Source organism: Merops nubicus, unplaced genomic scaffold, assembly GCF_000691845.1.
Source record: "Merops nubicus isolate BGI_N331 unplaced genomic scaffold, ASM69184v1 scaffold19138, whole genome shotgun sequence".
Classification (NCBI taxonomy): domain Eukaryota; kingdom Metazoa; phylum Chordata; class Aves; order Coraciiformes; family Meropidae; genus Merops; species Merops nubicus.
In genome coordinates, this window is record NW_008625344.1 from 79,432 (window position 1) to 103,937 (window position 24,506).

At 39.5% G+C, this 24,506-nt stretch overlaps 1 protein-coding gene across 1 annotated transcript in view; it reads right to left on the minus strand.

Moving 5' to 3' along the window:
• Nucleotides 1-24,506, minus strand: part of GBF1 (golgi brefeldin A resistant guanine nucleotide exchange factor 1) — a 101,342-nt gene that overhangs the window by 75,831 nt on the left and 1,005 nt on the right. Inside the window, exon 2 of the mRNA XM_008945654.1 lies at nt 24,022-24,088. Coding sequence (XP_008943902.1) covers nt 24,022-24,088 — 67 coding nt within the window. The remainder of the gene's footprint in view (nt 1-24,021; nt 24,089-24,506) is intronic.

Consider the following 24,506-nt stretch of genomic DNA (forward strand, 5'->3'; position numbering starts at 1 on the left):
CGGATGTAATTCCTCATGGTGTGTACAACAGGGTTCCCAAGGAACCCGGGAAGGTTAATTCTGTGCTTTCAGTGGCCTACCTGTGAGGCAGCACCAATGCCTCCTCTCTCCTGCTTTGTGCCCCTTTCCACTGAAACATTTATGCATGCTCAACACTTAACTGGATTAACTATACTTGGAGCTTCTGAGAACTACCAAAGCAAAAATAATATTACTGAAATAAATACATTAAAGTAGTAGCTCGCACCTTGAATTAATCAATAGAGTTCAATTAGAGACCAGATTGCTGTGAACTACTTCCACTGAAATCACTGGTGAATATCATTCTGTATCTACTGCAAACCAGGAGCTGTGGCTTTGCCAACTCCCAATATACTATAACCAACAGTTTGAGAACAAGTGGACTCCACTATACTGGAGGCTGATCACAGCTCCATAACTTGAGTTATGAGGAAGAAGATTAACTCCTTTACTGTATAGTTCCTCTTGCCAAGAGCATCTATGGAAGAAGAACTGTTTTCATAAGGAAAACAACTGCCTCACAGTTTAAGTAATTACTTAAAACAAAAAAGATAGGAAAAAAAAATCCCCTACATAGTTCATGTGCATTACTTTTATCCAAATACATCCCCAGTAACAGAAAATAGAGACGACTGAAATTGGTTCAAAATTACTCTGCTCCAACTAGCCTAGGAAAATCTGCAGCTGAAAAATGGTAAGAGCAATAACCAGTTCTAAACATCAGAGCATGGTACTTCATGATTCAGAAGCAAAACTTCTTGGATGTATGGGGAAAAAGTAGAAGAATATCTGTTTCCCAGTTCTAGTTAAATCCATCTGTATTCAAATAAAGGAGACATTCTGTCCCCTTCACAACGTGGACATTAGAGGAAAGCATCAATGTACACTCTGATGATGCACCAATGCCTACTCTATCCTCTCTTCTCTAAGGGAGAGGAAGGGATACAACCTAATGAATGACACATTAATTAGGGCTTTGTTTACACATTATTATTCAATACTAACTTCCAAAATGGACTATGATAAACGGGAGAGAGGTAATCTATACATGGAATTATGCAGAAAAGGTGCTGTGCTTTAAATTCACCTTCTCCCTTAAAATAAATTAACATTTAAAGTGTAGATAAATTTTTACCAGGGAGTAAAGCAATTGCTTACAGAAGGGGTTCAGGGTGTGGGGAATTACTTGCACACAATACAACACTGGTGCAAAGATAACAGAAAACCGGGTATTTTCATGCATAAATAAACATGTTATTGTAGTGCCCTCTGCATGACTTGCATTTGAACATCTGATTTACCAATAATTTTTAAAAACTCAAGGAAGAGTGGAAAAAAAACACCTGTAGAAACAAGTGTAGAATTCTAATTTGGGGGCAAAAGTAACATCTTTACTTTACTTTTACATATTGTCCTTCAGCTCACACTTTACCCTTCATTTACTTAAGTCTGCCCACCAATACACGTTCAGTGCTAGGAAACAACCTACTGACACTACAAGACTAGAATGAAAACTTAATTCTACTGCCTGCAAGCTGCACACAGGCAAACCACTGATTTTGTCTAGGGGAAAAAAAAAAAAAAAGAAAGAAATTAGGCAGGTAATCTTAATCAGTATCAGGACTGCTGACTGCAGCCTCTCCTCTCTCTCCTCCACTTCATAATGCCTATTATCTAACTGAAAAGGAAAACTTTGATACTAATGGTTTCCGACACCTGATGAGAATAAAGAAACACAAAGGGACCTGGTGATGTGTTATTTAACGCATGACTGTTTTAATAGGGCTGTCTAATTTTTGGAGGCACAGGGCCCATATCCAATGCCCCTCAGAGCAACCCATCAGCTATTCGCCACATTCCATTCACCACATCACATGACTGCGTTATTGGCAGTTCCTGAAGGTTAATCAACTTTTGTACACTATGATAATTTACTGGATTAGAAAAGGTTAATTAGAGGCAGAGCTAAGAGCAGAATAATTCGCTATATTGCAGTATTATGAAATTTTTACTGTTCACAAAAATCTCAGAAATAAGCATGAGTTACAACCAGTTCACAACGTTCCTGCATTTTTCAACTTTGTATCTCAAATGTGTTACATGTTGGTGTCTCTAGCCTAATTTTCTCTCTCAAACGTGAAATTTAAGGCACAGACTGCCAAAGTGATTTTGCCTGTTCCCACTCACCCAGGTATCTTGTTGCTGGGTATATCCAAAGTCCTTTACACCAACCTGAAATCTCTGCGTAGCAGTCAGCTGCATAGGAAAAGTGAGGGCTGCCTCCAGTGTTGTTAACAGGTCACCTCCACTGTTGTAACCATCCACACCTTGGGGTTCAGAAGTTTCAGGTCACTAAATGACACCTTCTTTATTAGAAGCTACTTTTGCCATTTGTGCCTAGGCTAGCTAGATTCCCTATTCCCAAGTCTGAAAAAGTCATCTTCCATTCAAACCCACCTCAGCTCAAGACAATACCCCTACACCTCAGCTTTTAATTAATTTCAGTGTGAAAAGGCTCACTGACGAGTTCTCTGAAAACCTTCTATACTCGATACCCTGCACATTCACAGAGGATATACTCAATTTCTTGTCACAGAGGACACCAGCTAAATCCTAGCCTCCTCTTTAGAACTTAGTCTCACGTAGGAAACCAAAGCTAGTATTTGTCCAGACAATGCTGACGTGCTACAGTTATTTGGGGTTAAAGGGGAAGGCAGCGTTACTAATGAGACAAATTCTTACTTGCAATGGTAAGGTACTAAAATAAGTACTTTTCTGACACAAACCGGTCCCATATGTCAGCATTTGAACTAGCTTTTCCTATAAAGAAGGCCCCTCTCTCACTCCCCCCACCCCAAGGCAGCTCATACACAAGCTTCAAAATTTTAAATGCCAAATTTTAAAAAGGAGACTGCCCCTGTTCTGTGAAAGTGGAAATTCTGCAGGTAGCAGGTTAAGTGCCTCTCCTTATCACTAACTCCATCATATCAGGATAAAAACCAAAACTCATCACCAAGTCATCTGCTTGACAGATTCCATGCCTACTGTTCCAAATACAGACTGGTCACACAGATACCACCGACCATTCTAAAACCTAGGAATTCAAGTAAAAATTGTGACAGAACACTCTCGACATGAACAAAGACAAATAACAACAAAGCCTAGTTTGGTTACCCTATGAATTATTAGCCTCCATGAAGGCTGGCATTTTTGTTTGCTATAACTTATAGCAGAATAAATCCAAGTGCCACCCAGGACCCAGGGATGCACGACACAGCAAACAGCCTCATCTCCTTTCTAATACAGGGAAATAGCCAGCCAAAATGTGCTACCAAAGAACACAGATTATAATTCACCACTGCTTCATTAGCCACAGTTAGCCAGGATTACTACCAATATGATTTAAACTACCACCAACAACCCATGCAGCAGACCACTTGCCAAGCAAATGTGACTCTGCCTCTTGCAAACCTTCCTGGTCAAAGTTAATCCAGCAACACAGCGGCTGCAGCTCAGAAGCTGGTTTTGTATCCTACACAACGCTTCTGTCAACACTTCAGAGACCCCAAACCTGATTAATTACATTTGTCTGGGACACGCCATCCAACCAGCATATTGTTGAAAGCTGCTGAAGCAGGACAACAGTTGCACCCTCCTTCACACCAGGCATAAGCCAGACAATGTCATTCCCTGTTTAAAGTGCCATCAACTGGTCAGATTTACAACTCCTAACCAGCCGCCCCAAGGCAGCTCACCTCAATAACTTTCATTAATCACTACAATTTGTCCCACATCACATGGAAACTTGCAGTCTTCTGCTCCTTTCAGTCAGGGTTACACAGATAACAACATTTCATCCCAAAATACTATGCCTCTGCGCTCAGCCACAAGTCACTTCAAAGCCCACACAGGCACCAGAACTGCACATTTGTCTCTTTCTGGTAACATGAGCAGCAGCAGGATCCAAACATTTGATTTATGTACAGAAATAAAATTTTCAGGTATTAGAAAGCCTAAACTAAAACAAACAAACAGAAAACCTCACCCCCAACAAACCCCAAGCTTTAAAATTGTGACCTTCGGTGCTACATGGGTAGCTTAAATGAAAATTCACTACTATCCTTTCTACACCTGGTCATTTACCAGTCCATGAATCCTGGAACATCATCCTTTAAGCAGCAATTTACACAGTGACTGCACAGTGCATTTTTCTTCACAGACATCCATTACTAATAACAGAAGGGATCCATCAATGGGATTGAAATTTCAAAAGGGAAGAGAAAAAGACAAGGTGTCCTTCAAACATCTTCAATAGATGTAAGTCATCTCCAAACAGGTAAAAAGTGACCAGAATGAAGCTGGAGATGAGTCAGGTGAAGAAGCTGTCATCAGCCTCCATTGCTACTTAAACATTAAGGAAACCATCCCATCAGTCTTTAAAGGGGCAATGGGTGGAGGTGTCACCCCAAGCTTTCTCCAACAAAGACAACAAAAAAAAGTTACTCAAAAGAGATAATTTAAGTACACATCTCTTTGAAATAAATTGCATCCCACTTTCTAACAAATTAACAGATTAATCCTTTTTGCTTCCAGACAGCTCATTATCCATGTAGAAATCTCTTTCTCATGGCTTATATCAAGTCACATCTGGCCTATATTATCAGCACAATCAAGACTCTGCAGGCCAGGTTATCTACACAAAAGGCAATTATCTCTCGTTTTGTTTTAATTTTATTCATGCCTTTTCAGTTAGCTGTTACCTTAATGCCCACCAAATGGCCTTCCCCACCAGTTTTCTGAGACTCCAGTAAGCTGGGTGGAACACATTTAAATTGATCATTCAAAAGGAAAAAAAAATTAAAAAAAATAGCCTCCAAGATACCGAAGTCTCTTAATGCAATCACCAAGTAGGACAAACTTTATGCACTTTATTCCCCTTCCCTCTCGTTCTGACTGATTAACTGCGACCCTAAGTTTAAAATTGCTCCTTGGGTCAAACCCTTCTGAACGCCTGGCTCGTCTGTAAAGCACCAAGGTTAATCTTCAACAGATTCCATTACAGTCCATGCAGCTATTCTAGCAATGCTCTTTGAACATGCTTCCTCCACAGACCAGGTCTTTTTCCAAGGTGGTGTTAGCTGTCTTGTTATTTTGAGAAAGCAGGCTATGTCCTTTTCTTCAGCACCCATACCCAAACCTTCTCATCCCGGACCCATGAGGAACCCAGCGCAGGCTTTACCCACTCCAGGAACGAGGGATGCAAGCACAGCAGCACAGTCACTAAGCACAGTGAACAAGGAGGCTTCCTTTTGCTGGTGTCAAGCTCAAGTCACACTTGCCCACCACGTTTTTTCACCTAGCAGCCAAAAGGCATTTGCACAGGAGGGGTGATGAGTTAACACATTATTGTAAGCGGTTGCCAAAATAGTTCTTCATTAGCCAGCCCTTAAGTGGACCTCACTTGGCTAGCAGATGGTGTACTAAAATACTCTGGACCATCACCTTTCTGCCTCAGAACACCAAGCTCAAGAACGACATAGTATTTTGGCATTGAGGCAAGTCAGCATCAAGACCTTTTCTTAAACAGAAGCAAGCTAGCACAGCCTCAGAGGTCAGTTCCTAGGGCTCCAAAACAACTGTTTGCCACTCTCATCATGATGCTGAGAACTTTGCAAGAAGCAACCAGCTAAGTCGGTACCTGCTTCACCAATTTACATCTAAGGCAGTGCAAAAACTCTTGGCTAGCTGCAGAACGTTTCCAGAGAAGTGTCTTTGCAATAGCTAAAAAAAATAAATTAATTAATTAAAATACATTAATATTAAGGTAAGCTGGCAGTAATCTGTACTAAAATACTGAACATTTTTCTTTATTTTTCCTAACACCAGATCACAGTCTAACCATTTCTGTTACCTCAGGTGTGTTAAAGCCAGTAAACATGCCCAGCTGTGAACACAGCTCTGACAACCCTTCTCCCCACCCCATATTTTTGCATCAATACACAAAGAGCCTACAGGAAAAGCATCCTTGAAGTTACCTATACTATGTTGCTAGCTGTGATGGAAAGGAACTTTAGGATCCAGATTCTCACTATACCATGTATGTGCACTGTCTGAGGATGTGTATCACCCTGGTAAAACTTAGCATGATGAAGCCAACAAAACTGCTTTGTACATAACTTCAAAAAAGATGCTGTGTAAGCAGAATGACTTCTGCATGTCTAGCAATCCCTATCATACATTTATATAAACACAGTGACAGTGGGTAGGGAACACAGTTCTTATCCACAACGACCACAGGGGTGCTGACAGATGCAAGCAGCACAGGTGAGCTTGAGGAGCAGAATTCCACAGCCACCACAGGAGGAAGTCCAGCAGATGACAAAGAGGCACAATCCCTGACCGTTATCTGCATGTTGACACAAAATTTTTTATGGATAATTACACAACAAAAACTCCATCCTGCCAGCATAGCATTTCCCTCAACAGAACAGTTTACAGTATTGTACAAAACACCAGAGGATGACTTGTCAGATGCCATCTGTCAACTGCCTTAGTCTTCTAGGCAAGAAAAGGAACTCCCTCTCCTAAATCTCTCCCCTTCACCCACACTGAAGAAAGGCAAGGATGAGGACTTCACAGCTACTAGTCAATGCCTACGACTACCTCTCCAGGAAGCAAATCACTGCCAGTCACCCCCTAAAGAAAGTAGACACCTGGTCTTCATGTGCATCCCAGAGACAGCTTTTCCAAAGCTAAGTGGCACATAACTATATAAAACCAAGCTAATAACAGCTTCAGGAGGATTTAACACTGGGACCTCCATTATTTCTGACTGGATCAGAACAGGAAAGACTCAGAATTAAGTGTTTTGCTGTCTCACCAGAAAGGACTAGTGCTAGACCACAGAATGTGGTATGTTCAGATATGACAGCCCTTCAGACTTGAGCCCTAGTCCCAGGAAGCACCCAGGACAGGCTCCTGGGACACAGCTCCACGGCTATCAGGATACCAGCCACCCTGTGAAGCCAGCCCACTCAATGGCACAGAGAGATGCAACTTCTACTGTGTGTTCCCTGTGCAGTGCCAGGGGTTAATATTCAGATGGCAGGCTCAGTCCTGAAAAGATGCATCTCTGAATCTAGGTTCAGAAGACTTGTACTGAGCTTTATGTGCCTCTGAATCCTGGGGTGACTCTTGCTCACTAAATGCCGATATCTGTATGAATAAAAATGAAGGGATTTAACAAATCTTGTTCCTGCACACAGTTGTCAAAAAATCTGACCTTTAGAACAGGAAAAAGAGCGGGGATTTAAAGGTTTAAAGAAGAAGCAGTGTCTGCCTGATGTATAACAAACCTTTGAAAAATTATGAAGCAGTGAAAATCCCCTACAGGTCCCAACAAAATGTGTCCAATTTGCATTCCTGCAAGCCTTCCATACACACCACTCTGCTCCTGTGTGTACACAGGCAAATAAATCCCTAGGAATAATACAATTGGGATCTGAATCTGATCTCCAATATATTATTGCTCCAGAGCTCCACTCCAGCCTTCACAAATGGCTTTTTCTGTGTTCCAGATAACTAAATCAAAGCAGTCCTGATAAGCTTTCAAAGCAGGGAATGTGAGGAATGGTTTAATGAATGTTACAACTCAACCTATTACAGACTACAGAGTATTACAGAAGAAGACAGGGGGGAGGGGTGGGGAGGAAAAGTACATATGACACACCATGTCTGGAAGTCTCATAAATTCAAATCCAGAAGCACCTGCCTTTCTAAGCCCCTTTATATTAAGCCCAACAAAAACTCAGTGCTGACTGTACAAAGGGACATAAAGAACAGGAAGGGAGAAGAATCGTGTCAGACAAATACAGGGGTTTTCCTGTTGAAAAGTTACATCAGTTGAAAAGTGTGACACAAAAAGATTAGAATCTTAACAGGCTTACATGCAGACAGAAAAAAAAAAACAAACAAACATAAACAGCAAACAAAACCAAAAAGGGAACATGAGTCATGGAAGACAAAGCTAAAAAAAATAATTTGGGAAAGTATGGTCTTTTTGCAAAGCACCTCCTTTGGCAATTATATTTGGCCCTAAGTGCTGTTTGTGCACTACAAGAACCTCAGGCAGCTTCTGCAGGTATAAACTTCAGCTATGCATGCATAGGGCATGCTTGAAAGGTCTACATTTCCTGGTCCCAAGTTCTGCCTTACTTTCCCTGCTTTTTCTGTTTCTAAGCATAGGTGATTCTACTCTCGAAACCAAAATTAAGGCTGCAGCATAATTATTTTACAACAGCCTTTTCTAGCTATACAATTCCATGAAGTTTAATGTTGTGGGCTCAGACTGTGAGACTAAATTTAGCTAGTATTCCAGGTGATTTTCATAAAGTGGAATTTCAGCTCAGAAAATACGAGACACTAAGGTATCTCACAACAACAATGATCATCTCTAGTCTCATATAGGTTATCACCTAGAAGATGCTGAAGAGGAGGTGAAGAACAATGTAATCATGCACCCACTTACATTCTATGTACCTACATGTCCCTGTTCACTCCATTCATCAGCTTACTGTGTGCATTCTTGTCACACAATTAGCAGCTAAAACAGTTTTAAAGTTCCAAATAAAACAACTATCTTCTTCATAAATAAGGCTTAAATACATCAAGCTTTCAATATTACCTTCATTTGCAACTGACTGTTGTGGAATGCAAAATAGTTACACTTACAAAGATTAAATGCTTCCTATTTACACGACACCTATCAACACAGCTACATGAGGGTTACATGTAATTCTACAGCCATCCTGAATAAATCATCATGCAGACACGTCCAGAGCAAAACCATTCTTACAGTGGAACAGTGATCCCAGAATATATCTCTGCAGAAAAAGCTCCTGTAGAAGAGCTTTAATTCTTCTACTCACTTTACTCACAGCAGCGGGTCCAAAAACTTCTGTAATAGTCCTAGAATTGCAGTCTCAGAGCATTTTCCTGGTTTTCACATTACTGAATCTTTCTCCTTCCTTTCAATCTCATCTAGCACAAATTATCTACAATTACTCTTCCTGCTTCAACTTCTCATCTGCATTTGGTTCCCCTTACAATGTTGCAGGGCACTCCATGCAAAAGGAATGTAATGACTAAAAATCAAGCCACAGAAATCTGTACATTTTCTGCTGCTTTAAAGACATTTACTCATCTTGCTCATTAACAAGTTAAAAAAAATGGATTACTTTTCACAGACTATGAATGCTTGTGCTTTCTGTTCACATCTCATCATGTTCAGAAACATTGTTTGTGGGAAATTTAAACTCTGCTAATATACCAATTCCCCCATTTCTTAACACTAACAACTTAGTTAAACTTAGTTCAAACTAACAACTGTCTTCCATGTCTACCAATAATAATACATATTTCATTGCACATAATAGAATCAAAGAATCATTTAGGTTGGAAAATACATTTAAGATCATCGAGTCCAAGCATTAACCCAGCACTTCCAGGTCACTACTCAACCATGTCCCTAAGCACCACATGTACACATCTTTACAATTTCTTTACAGTTCTAATTCTAACACTTTACAGTTTCAAAGCCCTTTACAAATAATCTCGTGTTTTGGTCCTTCTAGATTTCTTTCAAATTTAAGTAACTGCAACTCTTTTTAATGTCACAGTCTGATTCTTTTAATACACTGTACAAGACCTCAGCTTCCTGCCTTTAGTTCACAGCAGAACTCTCCCATATTAAAACAAAATATGAATGGCGAGGGAAGGAACATCATCCTCTCATTAAATGCTGGTAGAAAATAAGCACAGATAATATATTCTGAATATATGTTATGCTTGATTTAATTTTTGTTGCTAGAAAGCTGATTAAAAAGTAGTTGCCATACATACTGACAGTTGATGCACAGAAAAATAAACAGCGGTTTACCAGGACCAGATGATCTGACAACACAGGCGTCCTTTGATGTGAAATTTCACCTGCAACATGAAGCTCAGCCCTTTCTGGTTTGTTCCAGGCAAAGAAAAAAATAAAATGGAATAAAGATCTAAAATAAAGATTAAAAGGGCTTTGAAGAATAGGGTCTGGGCAGTCTGAAGAGAAACAGAGATTTCTAAGGGGTAGACTTCAAATCTCAAATGCTGGAAGGTGGAGCACCTGGGGGAAGCAGCATGCAGACTGGCAATAGTACAACAAAATGAGCACAGACTATGTTTCTTTAGGTGTACTGTTCCTTCTGCTGAGGCTTGCATTGCAGAAGGCCTAGGTATGTCAGGTGTGCTATGTAACACAGCTAATAAATGGAGTAACAACTCCTCAATCAGCTCTGTAAATGAGAAAGTGAGGTTTTACCCCTGTGTAAGTCATGACACAGTCAAGCACAGAATTTGAATCTGGTGTGAGAAGAAGAAATAATGACGTAATCCTGAGGGCTTACAGATATTTTTTGAGAACACTGTACATTGAAAAAACACTTCTCTCTACTTAGTCATGGAGGTTTTACTCAAAAAGCACAGGATTCCATATCTTATCCTACGGCTTGTAACTACAGCAAGTTTTGGATGGCCTCTAATCTGCATTGTTTGCATCCTCCAGCAAACTACTAATGTTTTCCTATACACCAAAGAAAATTCCAACATCAGTTTAGCTCTTCCAACTTCCAAGGACAAAAATTGGAGATTACTATATGAAAGTTTGTGGGACAGCTTTTAGAACAGACTCATTGCTCAGTGAAAACGTTGTTATTCATGTTAACACTTTTTGCAGCTACAGTTATTTACCCCCAGTGCCCTTGGACACGAATTCCCTTCCTCCACACTGGTGTGGTATGCTGTGCACCTGTTGGTTGCTAACCCCACCCCAGACACAGCCACATTAGAGGGCAGGAGTCTGAGAGCTCACTGCCCTGTGAAGCAGTGTGCAACCTCTCAGGACAAGCTACAGACTCAGTAACTAACCACAGGCAGCTACCCTGCACTAAACTGACAGGGGTGCCATCCTCCATAAAACTTGAGCAAGCACACGAAAGAAACAGCCCACTGAATCAAAGAATATGCTGCAAATGGTACAGATAAAGTTATTTAATGCTTTAGGACAAGGGAGAAAGCAGTCAGCTACCACTGATGGTTAAATAGGGTTTGGGGATATTTTTCCCTCCGATCTGTAGTGATTTACAACCTTCCTTGATAAGCTTCAGAAAGTCTGTAATTTACTGTTCCATTTTCTACTGTCCGCATCTGTTAAGATTTTAATTGTCCATGATTATGTCCTTCTGTATAAAATACAGCCTGCACCCTCCTATGCTTGCATAGATTTCTGCAGGCCACTCTCTAATGTTTTTGTAGAGAAAATTGAACCAACGAGTATAATTTGTGTTGAGACTTGAATCAATATCACAGCAGTTCAAGAAGCTTTATGCATTTGCCAACCAGTTTTTGCTGGAGGAAAGCCTTGTAATTGGCTTCTTCTATCCCTTCTCATCTTGTATGTTATCAACTGCCAAGAAAAGAAAAGAATTTTAAAATATGGGCTTTCAGTCCACTTTCAAGGCTGGTTTTGGTGTTTTGTTTTGTTTTGTTTTCATTTGGGGTTTGTTTGTTTTCTGGAACCATGTGAGCCACAAAAAACTTTGCACCTAAGCAAGTCAGGATTCTTCAGTATTACCATGTCCTGAAACTCTGAGAATTACTTTCCACATTTGATATCCCTGCCTATTTTTCAAAAAGAGTTTAAAGTAGAACAAAGTGTGTGCCACGACTATTTAAACAACATCAGATATATTGGTATCAGCTCTCCATAGCTACTCCTACCAATTTTACCATTTCTGGTAACACTCCCACCACAAGAACGTACAACAGCAGAAAACAGCAAGTATGTCAGACCCTTCTGGTACCTTAGCTACAAAGAAAGAAACAGGTAGGTCTCAGAAACAGATGAATTTGTTATTCAGACAACAGCCAGCCAGCACTTCCTTTCCCAGAACAATCTGTCTCCTGCACTGACAACCCGTTCCTGCTATATTTACCCAACCAAATTTTGCCAGTGATATATTTCCAGATGCACTTGAACCACATGTCCCTGTCAGTCAGCCCAAGCAGAGAGGAATCTGAGCAGAGAACAGCTCCTAGAAACCACCACATGCTAATCGACGCTTCCTCTCTTGCTTGCCTTTGGAGCTAAAGGAGTCAAAATGTGTAAAGCATTATTCTCGGTTTATTTTGGAAGCAGTTGTGGGGACAAGAGGTACTTCATTTGATACAGCTATTTACTTCAACTGCTTTCTTTATGGCTGACAAGAGACACCTGAACAGTAAGAAAAAAAATCTGAAACATGTAGTTAAAAATAACTGGTTGTTTCAACCAATACAATACTGGGTGTCTAGAAAGAAATTGTAAGGCTGCCTGAAAAAAAGGCTGGATGCTGAACAAGGAGCTTACAGCTCTAATCTGTCATGGGAGAGCCAATCCCTCATCCAGGAAAAAAAAAAAAATTGCACTTTTTTTGCTGGAGAAAAGCAACTCATACCAAGCAAGGAAAATAAGTTCTAGATTTCAGATAGTTGAGTTTAAGAATGCTGAGCAGCTAAATGAGTGGAGCTGTGGAGCAGGAAGAATAAGATCTTGTCAAAAGCTAGCTCTATTTCTCCTGAGCTAAGCCACTTTACTATTTTAACAGTTACATGCTTCCTGTAAACTACCATATGCTTCTGATCTTATGCTCTCTCTTCCAACCCTAACTGCACAGCTAGGTTCTTTTATTTTCATAATTTTATGAAATACTTAACACCCAACTTCTAACAATTAACTTGGCTCTTGCTGAATTTGTAAGCTCCCCGTGATCCTTTGAGCAAAAGGAGCAAATAAATTCTCTTCATGACTTCCACCTTCATATTTTTGAAAAATGGTCTTCACAACTCCTACCTCTATACGACTTTGATTCCAAAGTGCCTTTTTTGAGCCTACAATAATGACAAGGATGAAAAACAAAACAAAACAAAAGAACACCAAAGCCACCTCTCAGAATCTTGTTAGCAGGAAGACTTTGTCATCACAGTGGCCAGTCAGTAGAACCAAGGTATATCTCAGTTCTAGGTACAATGGGTCTTGCAGGGAAGGAGATAGGATTTAAGTCAGTGATGCAAGAGGAAGAGGTGAACAGAGGAGCTGAAAGGGTTTAAAACTGTAAATATCCTTCCTCTGATCCCCTCCTCCACTTTTCTGGAAAACGCAGACAGGCATTTTCAACCTTTCCATTGTTTATTTAAATGGCTTAACAGAGGGTCCTAACAGGTCACAAATAAGCTTTTTAAATAAAAAGCCCAAGCTGAAATCAGCTGTGAATATAGCAAAACTCATGGCCAGGACAATTTTATTACTCGAGGTGGAACTAAAAACCACTGCAGCCTTCTTTTAATAGCAGATTCATATAACAAGACCTCTTCAGCCAGCTGAATACAGGTAGAATTTCCTCAGAATGAAAGCACTTTTGACCCTTCTTCTGAAATAAACAAAACACCACCTAGGTTTGCATCCAAAACTAGCATTGCTTAAGGACTAGTACTTTCTTTAGGACAGGTTAGATTATTTTCACTACAGATTAAGACAAAAATTTTTAAATGTTTTTGCTAGAGAGATTATTCCTGCTCCCTTAAACCCTGCATATTTGTGCATTCTCTGGTACCCTTTCCAACTCTGTAACACTGGAACGCTTTTCAAGTGCCAGACTGGTACATCATACAAGAGGAGTGGAGACCAGCATGACAAGAAAGAAAATGAGCATCTTATGAGTGGCACTGAAAGATGTTTTTAAAAAAAAAAACCAACAACCTACTGGCCAGTGCTGAGTAGGATCAAGTGAAACGTGGGCAAAAATATGAACAGCGTTACATGTTATAGAGTTTATTAGCAGCTTCATACAGCTGCTCAAATTCAGGCATCTAAGACGGGGATGTGAACAGCTGGTCCCATCACCTGCTGCTCCTGTGGAGTGGAAGGGACTGTGTGACCTTCCGCTGCAGCACGCGGGTCGCGGGCACGTGAAGAAGTACCAGTATGGGTTGCAAAACCCCACAGCATGAAGAACTGCCACCCAAAACAAAACTCCAGTTTAAAGGCAGCTGAGTAAGCATGAACTTCGCTTTCGGATTTTTAATGGTTGTTAGCAAAAGGATAAGGCAGAAAACAATTTGCAAAATTTTAATTGATGTTGCCTCTGACACAAAGCTTTAACAGTCAATTACCAAACAAACCTAAAATTAAGCATTCCAAGATGCCTGTGATGGTTGTATCCCCTCATTATTTAATCACATATTTCTCCAGTGATTTCTTCTACTCTGAAGAAAACTTAAAATTACTGAACTACCATTCAGCTACTGTTAGAGTTGCCCTATTGCTTTCTACAATGTCTTTTCTGAATGCTTGCACTTCTTTCTTTCCCATTTCCAACACTCTTGGCAAAGCCTTTTCCCCAAGAAAACATCATTTTTTTAACTTACCAAATATGGATATTTCTTCACCTATGTTGTTAATGAAGCAGAAGCCTTCACGGTGAAAGTGTTCAGACTTCTGAATCATGCAAAGAAGTCATTAGCTTTCAGAAAACTTTGGCATTTAGAATTTACCTCTTTGCCAACCCAAAATCTAGTTTCCCTAGAGTATCACAGTTTCAACTGGAAAAGCCTCTTCCTGTTGACCATGTTTTCACAGCCTGGTAAATATTTGAGCAAACATATTTCCTACACCTTTGTGCTCATCATCAACAGCTCCACCCAAGTAAATATTCCCAGGGCTGTGTTCTTCCCACTCCCTGTACCAGCCTGATCACATCTGAACTGCTAATTTCATACCGAGGCAGAGAGTATCTAAGAGAGGAGAAGCACAGAAATAAAATTTGATAGTCCTTTGATAGTGGCAGATCTTAAGTCTGAGTGAATGTATTTGCACTGAAGACACTGTAAAAACAAATGTTTTGACTAAGAGCTGAATATGCAAAGAAAAACAAAGTATTTCTGAATGACAAATGTGAAAATGTCAGACTGAAGTGAAAACCAGTTCACGACGTCTCCTCCCATGCTGCCACAACAGCCATCTTAGTTATTACAGAACTATTACGGGCCACTATAAACTGTCTAATCCCACTTTGAAGAACATCCAAGTTCCTAAGTGCAGTCACTAAAGATGCTTATATAAGCAACCATATTTTACCACTGTCACTTGTTTTATTTCTAGAATAAAACCCCAACCCTAGGCTATATCCATATCTAACAGGCTGTTCACCTTCAACATGCCATGATCAAGATAACAAGCACATTTTGATTTATTTCAACAATACCTCATATTTACAATTTGCCATCTAAATTATTTAAGCAGTTAATCAAGAGCTAAATGGAATCTAATTCAACAGCCACTTGGCAGACTTCTTGATTTTTCCAAGAAAAATTACAATTTCCTGAATGGGGCACGAAGACAAATTTTAATACAAAACTTCTTCCCAGAATTAAGTTAAACATGATCAAAAGTGTTTTCAAACAGCATTGTTTCAAAATCTCTCACCTCACTTAAGTAGCACACACGTTGAGAACTATTCACAGCCATGCCACTGTCAAGACTCCTGCACCTAGCAAGGCAGGAGGCACTTTCTGAAAGGCTACTCTGTCTGTAATTTACTGTTTCAGTATGGCTAGGGAGAAGTTTCAGCTTATTGCTACAAGGACAGACAGGAAATTAGAACTTCTGAAGTGCTTGTATTAGTGTATAGATAGAGGATCAAAGTACCACAATCACTGAAGACTTCAATATATTCAGCTAACAAGCATTAACCAAGTGCATCCCTTGAGTATTACAATGCTGTAATTGTGATTACAGTGCAAAATACTGTAGCCCAAAATGTCGTGGAAACAGTTTATCAACCTATTCATTTTATCAGGATAACTAAAGCCCGTATCAGCCCCAAATTTAGTCCTATTGCATATATGTGCAAGCTCTCACATAACATGTGGTGATTCTACATTTCTATCCATCTCACACTGTCTTTTGTCACATGTCACCCTGCTCCTCAAGGGCCACGTAACTGTACAGCTCCTCCTTCTTTCACAACATGCTTGAATACAAAAGATGGTTGAGCTGACAAGTTTTAACCATGCAGAACACTCGGACACATTCATTTCATGAAGTTCAAGTGATGAAGCGACTATGTCCATCCATGCTCTTAAGCTCAGCAAGAAATGTTCAAATGCAATTAGGAGCTCAAAGCAAGTTGCTCTGCAGATTGCTTCAGCACTTCCAATGGCATTCCCAAGTCACATGGATACAGTACATCATACAATACTAAGAAAGATCTAAACATTTTCTACAGTAACTATGGCTACTTAATAAATGTTCCTTCTCAACATGGGTTTAATTTCCTACAGTTCTGTGACACATACTGATTCACTGTCCCTAGAAGAGTTACATATCTTTAACTCGCTCACAATGTGCCTTCCTCATTCTATTAACAAATTCCTAGATTTCCATTCACTTCCAAAGTTTTTCCTCAGAAAGTATTTGTTGATATCACCAACAGCAGAATGAATGCATTTCAAGCTCATTCATGACATTTCCATCCCTTCACCTCTGAATCCATCGTATCACAAGACCTCAGACCCTACCTTTAACTTACTGTATTATACCAAGTTTTATTTTCTTTGTAGCTTTTAGTGGTGCTGTAAAGCAAGTTAAAATCCTGTCACCTAAAAGATGACAGGAGTTTGCATATGACTGTATGCAGCTGGAAGTTTTATAGCTCTTTCCTGGACAAATTTGTTGCTCTACATAATTTTTCTAAAGTCAAATTACAAAAGCAACATCTTGAGTATCCATCTGAAATTTTTAAGAACTTATAGTGAAGAGGTCCATAACATGTTAGAAGATTTTTTTTTTCCTGATAAAGAAAAAAAAATTAAAAAAAACTCAAACCACACACACAAAACAAAAACTAACAAAACCAACCACCACCAAACAAAGACACACCTTTAGCAATGATCTATTTCACAATGCTCAGACAGCAAACAAGCAAGGTACAGCTACCCTTTTTTTTTTCCTGATAAAGAAAATAAAATAAAAAAAAAAACACACACACACAAAACAAAAACAAAACCAACCACCAACAAACAACAACACACCTTTAGCAATGATCTATTTCACAATGCTCAGACAGCAAACAAGCAAGGTACAGCTACCCTAAAAAGAAAAAGCTCCTGCACATCTACCTCAAACAGGCAAGTCACTAACTGCACATCCCTCACTATTAACATTCCCTAAGCAATCAACTTGCTATTTTAACAACAAAGTTCTCCATTACTCTGCTGCTTTTGTACTTACCTTTAAATACCTCCTGTTCTACCTCTTTTCCTGTTGGCTTTTTCCTTCCACACTAATTATCGAGAGAATGAGGACTTTATCACACAACCCTGCACTATTCCTGAAAAAAGATGTTTTGCCCAATTGAATCTTCTCTCAAACCTTTCCTTCAATCTCACTTCTTGCTATAAAATGTATTAGGGATCAGCCAACAACAGTGTTTGGGGGACAAATGGAGGTAGTCACTAAGAAAAGCCCTGAAGTGTTTAACAGCTCTAAATACTTAATGACTTCTCTCTGCTTCTACCCTCTTAAGCTACAAACATTTGGAGGTGAGCAATGCTTCAGTATGCTTGTTATATATGTATGACCAAAGTCCTAGTACAGCTTAAGCAACAATATAAATATGCACCTGTAGTTTCTGATACAAGTTCTTGCTCTTTTCAAGTAAATCACCTTTGAGACACTATTTTTAACAGGTTAGATGGCAGCAATTTAGTGAGGAAAGAAGACAATTAAAAAAAAGGAAAGGTGACAGAAGACCTATACATTTAATAAACTTCTGCTGGAAATCAGCAATTTCAGGTACATTCCTACTTCCAGAGGGTTTTTACTATAATGCAAATAGTCTTAATGTCTCTTAATTGGCCACAATTCTTTTTGACTAGGCTTGACCAAACCAAAGACACCATCATCAAAAAAAAAACCTGGACTAAAAACTCCATGGGTGACTTAAGAGGAACCTTAACTTCAACAGAGCATCTGGTACTGCCTTTCTACCAAATCAAACTGCAATTTATTGGCCTCTAATGTATGTACATGAGGCCATTTCCTTTATGGCTCCACTTCACACAGAAGCAGTAACTGAAGGAAATAATGGAGTGCCCAATAAGCAGGAAAGTAATTGCTCAACAAGCGTGGAACAAGAGAGAGTCAGTTGCACACCGTGCACATGTGGCAGTTCTTCAGAGCTCAGCCCTGCAGTGGTAACAGAAGGCTGGTGTTACAGAACAAGGCCACTGTGGGAACTCTGCCAAGCAACAGCCAGGAGTGCTTGTCCATCTAAATCCTTGGGTCCTTAAGGATTACGGGTCAGGAAGCACTTCCTTCCAACAGCACCACCTCCTGCCTGTACCTGCCAGTCATTAGCCATGCACAGATGGAAGACTGATAAGCTCCAAGCTCTAGTCTTAAATTGCACCCAAAAGAACCATATTGAAAGGATGCTTAGGTGGTATCACAAGGGCAGTAGTGCTGGACTGCAGAAGGGACAGTTCAGATGTCCCGACTTAAAAAGAAATGACAAATACTTTGTGTGAAGACCATCTTCGACTGGGTTGGTTGAATTTTTGATCTAGATATTCCCAGAATCACTCTACTTCTTTGGAATTTACTCAGTAAGTTTCTTACTACTCATAAAAACAAAACAGAAGATGAACACGAGCTAAAAAGTTACCAAATTAAGGATGCGACACAACCACAATTTACCCTTTTTGGCTTGTTCAGTCTTAATTATACAACCTCTCAATTACAAGGCTCCCCTTCTCAGGAGTCCCAGCTTCATTCAGCAACCTATGTCAGTGGGCTCAGTGAACAACTCAACAGAACCAATGAGAGTTCAGAGCGAGCCCACCCACACCCCACTCCTCACACCCTCAGCACAAACGCTGCCCCTCACACAAGAGAAAAGCTTTGGCAAAGGTTATGGTGCATGTGTAAGTTTCCAAAACATTAACACTTGTTCCCTATCAAGCACATTCTTCCTCTTTATTCCTTTATACAGAAAAACAAAATCTTACATTAAATTACAACAATTTTAGTGCTAGTTTTTGGTTTAAGAAGTTCACATTCCAGGTCCCCCAGTGTAGCTACCATTCTTAGGGCACATTAGTGTCACTCCAGGAAAATCACTTAGAAAGTAAAGCACAAAATTAGCAACCACCTGGGAAAATTGGTTTATTATTTCCCCAGTAACACCAAGAAAACCACGCCAAAAATATCAATAGGAACATATTATATGAGAGAAATTCAAAGTCAACAGCAGTAAGACAGTCATTTGATTAATTTGATGCTACAATGAGACTAAAAGGAAGATCAATCTTTCTCAAAAAGAGTATTTGGAACTACCTGTAGATTCAAAGCAAAAATGCTGCACTGGTTGATGCATTCTCTGCACACTTGGAAGGATGCTTGCATTCATGAAGACTAGGAACTTGCTTTTCACATGACAATTTTTACTGCATCATCTGAACACAACTCACAAAAATCAAGCCTGGATTCAGCCTGCAAGCAAAGCATCAAATGAAGGCTGCCACCTTAATCTTCATATTTCTTATAGTAAGGTTACCAAAATTATTGAAATTAATTACCACTTCTGTACACTGTGTCAGGTCATTTGATAAGGACTAAAATGGTATTATCATCCACTAATTAGAGTGAGGCTGGGTTAAGAGTTATGGAAGAAACCTTATTCTATCAACTTTTCTTATACCCTTTACATTCTCAAAAAAGAATTTATAGAGAATGCAATAAAAGCTAAAAGTTACCCTGGGTTGCTTGGTCTTCCAAAATACCAAGTTAATGTGTATGGGTATCTGTCACTTAAAAAAGAAACTTTTTTTTTAAGTTATCACAGGAACAGACACAATCTAACAGACCAGTGAGTCCTCTAAAACTTTCATATGAAGCTGATGTGAAACAGAAAAAAGCTTAGTTGATTTTTTTTTTATGTCTGCTCTAGGTAACATTGCATCTTTCAATGCAAACAAATGAAGAAGTATCCCAGCTTACAGTTCACCAGTATTTGTTATTGCTAATAATTCTGCACACTTCCTGCAAAAGCTCAATACATAAATAATGAATATGACAGTGCTTTTATCTGCAAAGTAACAAGCACTGCAGCAGTATAGATACCATACATCCATATAATAGTAAAAAAAAACAACCACAAGAACTTGCTCTTAACTTTAACAGACCACAATGAGTATCCTGGACTCTATTCAATAGCACTGCAGCAGCATTGAGAACAGGCCACACAGTAATATTTACTACTGATTTACTACTGCTTCGTTTACTACCAATTTACCACTTCACTACCTCTAGATGTTCCAGAAGTTGTTCATACATTAACACCAAATCCAGATAAAATTCCTGAATTGTTTTATACAAATGTCAGATTTTCCCTAAAAACTCAGTTTTGAGAGCTCAGACATGAGAAACTGAGTGTGCAATCACATCTACACAGCAGAAAACTGATGGCTACAGTAACAAGTATATTAAGTCAGTACACTGGGCAAAGGTTCTCTTACAGTTACAGCCATTTGACCTTTAGCCAGCTCTTAATGCCCCAGCCAAGCCTCTAAAGATGGAGATTTGCAGCAGCTTCCTGTCTGAAATAAGCCAGGAAAAGATTCTTCTGAACCCCACTGTACAAGCATTCATTTAAAATGTCATGAATGTGCATGAAATCTGAGTGCTTCTAACAGCTTACTTTGCAGCTTCTGTTTAAATGCACTAACTCTGAACCACCAGAGGATAAAAGGACTCAAACCTTCCAGTCTGGCACTCATGGACCTAAAATATACACAAGCACCTCTTCCCAGGTGTGTTTACCTAGTTTAAACCTTATTTAAATAGACTCTCGATGCACACACTTTCCACAAACACCTGCTTCTCCCACTGCAGTGCTGACTTGTCCAAGGGAGTTGTATTCCCTTATTTTCTGTCCTAAATCCATCCTACACACCAGTGAGCTGTACTTCTGTCACCAAAATCCCTGTTACCAAGTCATCCCCCAGTCAGAGCAAAGCACAAATTCTGCAATGAGCAGAACAACTACAAAAGTATCTCCTCCTACCCCTACATCATACTGGAACAGTCTGAAGCCTTCAACAGCCACAGCAATTATTTAAGGAAACTCAATCCTCATCAGATCATGGAAAAGCAGGTTGATAATTAATTCATATTTCCAGCCATTTGTGCTTATAAAACTTCTCCTTTTTGTTGACCTAAATCCATAGAAAAATTGATAAAACTAACTATACTTCAACACTCGGACACATTTTCTAGATACTTGTTTAACTTTAAAAAGCAGTCAAATGGTAGTCATGGTGACAGTGACCCTAGACCCAAATCTGTACAAGGCTTCTGTCAGTTTTAAAACCACCTTTGAAGATGTAGTTGTATTCCAGTGTGGCATGCATGGAGAAAGCTTGATAGTCACTGCTTCCATATGGTCATAACTCAGGAAACCAAGTTTTGCTTTTTCTAAGCACTGGGAATACAAGACACCACATTGTACTTAGGCTTATGGTGGTCATGTTAGTGCAACAAGCAACCAGCTATTAAATTTATCTTGGAGTCACTTAGGCATCACCCAGGATGACAGAAACTCTATTACTCCATGTAATTCAGATGTAAGCCCCTTAGCTAGGTATGCTGAACTGCAGAAGTTACTCTTATCACAGTCATGGGACAGACTGCTCTACAGCAGCATCTTCTCCAGATGCTTTCTTCAAGAGCTGACTTAGACTTCACAATGGGACAGGCCATCTCTACTATATTGCAGGCAAGCTTTCACTATTTTGATAATCAAATAAAACACAGCATGTAATTTAGTTACTCTTGAGCAGCAATACTTTTGAAATGGGAATCTTCAGCTGCTGGAGGTACACGGTGCATCTTTATACCCTTGACCAGGGTATTTCAGCATCACAGTCATGACAGAGTTAATACCCACTAGCTCAGAGGAGAACAAAAGGTACTCCACTGCAACATGCTTAACATTTACATTGCCTCTCTTTGCTCATTAAACAGGTTTTGGTTAAATAATGAACAAACTGTATTACAGACTCCGATGAGAATTCCAAAATTATAAATCAACTGGTAAAGCCCAGAGGAGAATGAAGGGAGTGGGAGGGAAGGAAGGATAATATTGACTAATATAAAGGGCGCAGCTTGACAGTGGATATTCCTGCCACACCTGATCAAACATGCTCCGTGGGGGAGGGGAAGGGAGGGCGAGAGCAAGAGGGGAGATGGGACAAGGCAGCCTGAAATTTGCATCCGGAACAGATTAAAATGGGTTCTTGGGGGATTGAGAAAATACATAACATATATTACTATAAATGCAAAATTGTACTAAAAGCTAACTCAAATGTCAAAGATTACAGCTTGAATAAATTTAAATATAAAAGCAATGTGTTTCCATGAGCTAATGAAAGAGACATGAAAGGAAGGTCTAGGGGAAAAAAAAAACCCAAAGAAAAAAACACACCACCACCCCCAAAACAACAACAAGGAGCACGTACCCCAGTCAACATCCACAAAAAAACCCTGAAGCTTAGACTTCTCATTGCCTGTAAGATGGCAGGAAACTGTATCATTCAAAGTATCGTTTAGGAACCTGTTCATGTCTAAAACTGAAAAAAAAAAATGGGAGGATAGCAGCTCTACCTCAAGACACTAGCTGGTAAATAGCAGTCACTGAACCCGAAACTACCTGTTTGAAAGAACTCCATGTAGTCAAAGCAACATGCTATCATCACCACAGATAAGCAATTATTATCTCAGCATGAACCACACTTACTTGCCTATCACTTACTCACAGGGAGCCTCTGAATTTCTCAGTACATTAAACTTTGCTTTCTCTAACAGAAGCAGATAGTGAGCTTGCATTTTTTCCCCCCAAGAAGTCAACAGCATGTTGTAGGCAGCTATTCTAGATAACTGGCCAGTCCCTGACACTTACTCATACTGCACTTATTTGAGCATCCTGACATTGCCTGCTCTTGTTGATGAGAAGAGATATTTGCAATAATGGCAAAGAAGTGAGTGCTGTTCTGAATGCTCACTGTAACAAAGGGACCAGAAATACAGCTTATTTTCAAATATTACAATCAGTAAGGCTTAGGAAGAACCTAGGAAGAACCAGCAGAATGCTACATGCAGCTCAGGACTAGCCTCACTTCCAGAGTCTCAACATGTACTTATGTTACTCTCAAGCAACCACTTCTAAAACTACAAAAAGACAGAATGTGGGGGGAAAGGGCAGAAAGAGGTAGGGGAAAAAACCCCGTCAGAATACACATCACAGCTTTGTATTCTGCTTCTGTAATCAGCACAGATTTCCAGTTCCTTTCAGTGCAACTGGTCACAAAATAAGCCTTTCACTACAAGGCTCAAGAGACCTAAATGGAAATATTACTGATAACAGATGATAAAACCAAAGAATGTGAGGTGAAAACAGGTAACAGGAGGCTGCTTTCTAAGCAGACTTTTTCCACCATTCACAGATCAGAAAACAAAGCACAGAAAGACCACGTATAATAATATGCTGATCTCATATATTACTACAAGCTTCAGTATATTGAAGAAACATGCATATTTATATATAAAAATGTGTGTATACACACATGCACATATATATATCTCTCTCCATATGTTTGTGCATATATCTATCTACCTCTGGATAGTGGCATCAATGGTATTTGTGTACTAGTTTATGTTGGTGTTATTTGTCTACAAGTATAATATTTGCCCTTTTCTTGTTACTCAACACACAACCTCTGGATAGTAAATAAAAGAAGTACATCTGTACATTTATTTGCATATACCTTAGTGGGTACACATACCTGCTGATTTCTGTGTAAGCTTACCTGTTATATTATTCAGCACTTCTTTCAAGAGGCTAAAGCTATGCAGCAGGGGATCTCTTTCTTCATCCTATAGGTTATACATAGGAAGGAAGAAATTAGTAAGGCAAACCTATTCCTGAAGACAAATCCTAATAATGGGTCCATAAAGATGTCACCTTCGTATTCACAGAAGTACCGTGGGTTGAGTTTATCGCTGTCAGAATGTTTACTCCATCAAAATCAAGCATTTTTGTCTTCCTGCCAGTGCTCCCCAATGTCACACAGCCCAAATGTCAAAGCACAGGTTCAAGATCGAGCATTCTGGTTTGGTTTTCTTGTCCTTAGAAGTATTTCTGATTAGCTTTCCACTGTTTAATAAATTTCAGAGCAAATCTACCTCATACCATATTGAAATGGCTCATCTGGATTTGCTATAATGTTAATCTATGCAGATTGTAATGGGAACAGAAATACAATGACATTTGCTGCCATTAAAATAACTCAAA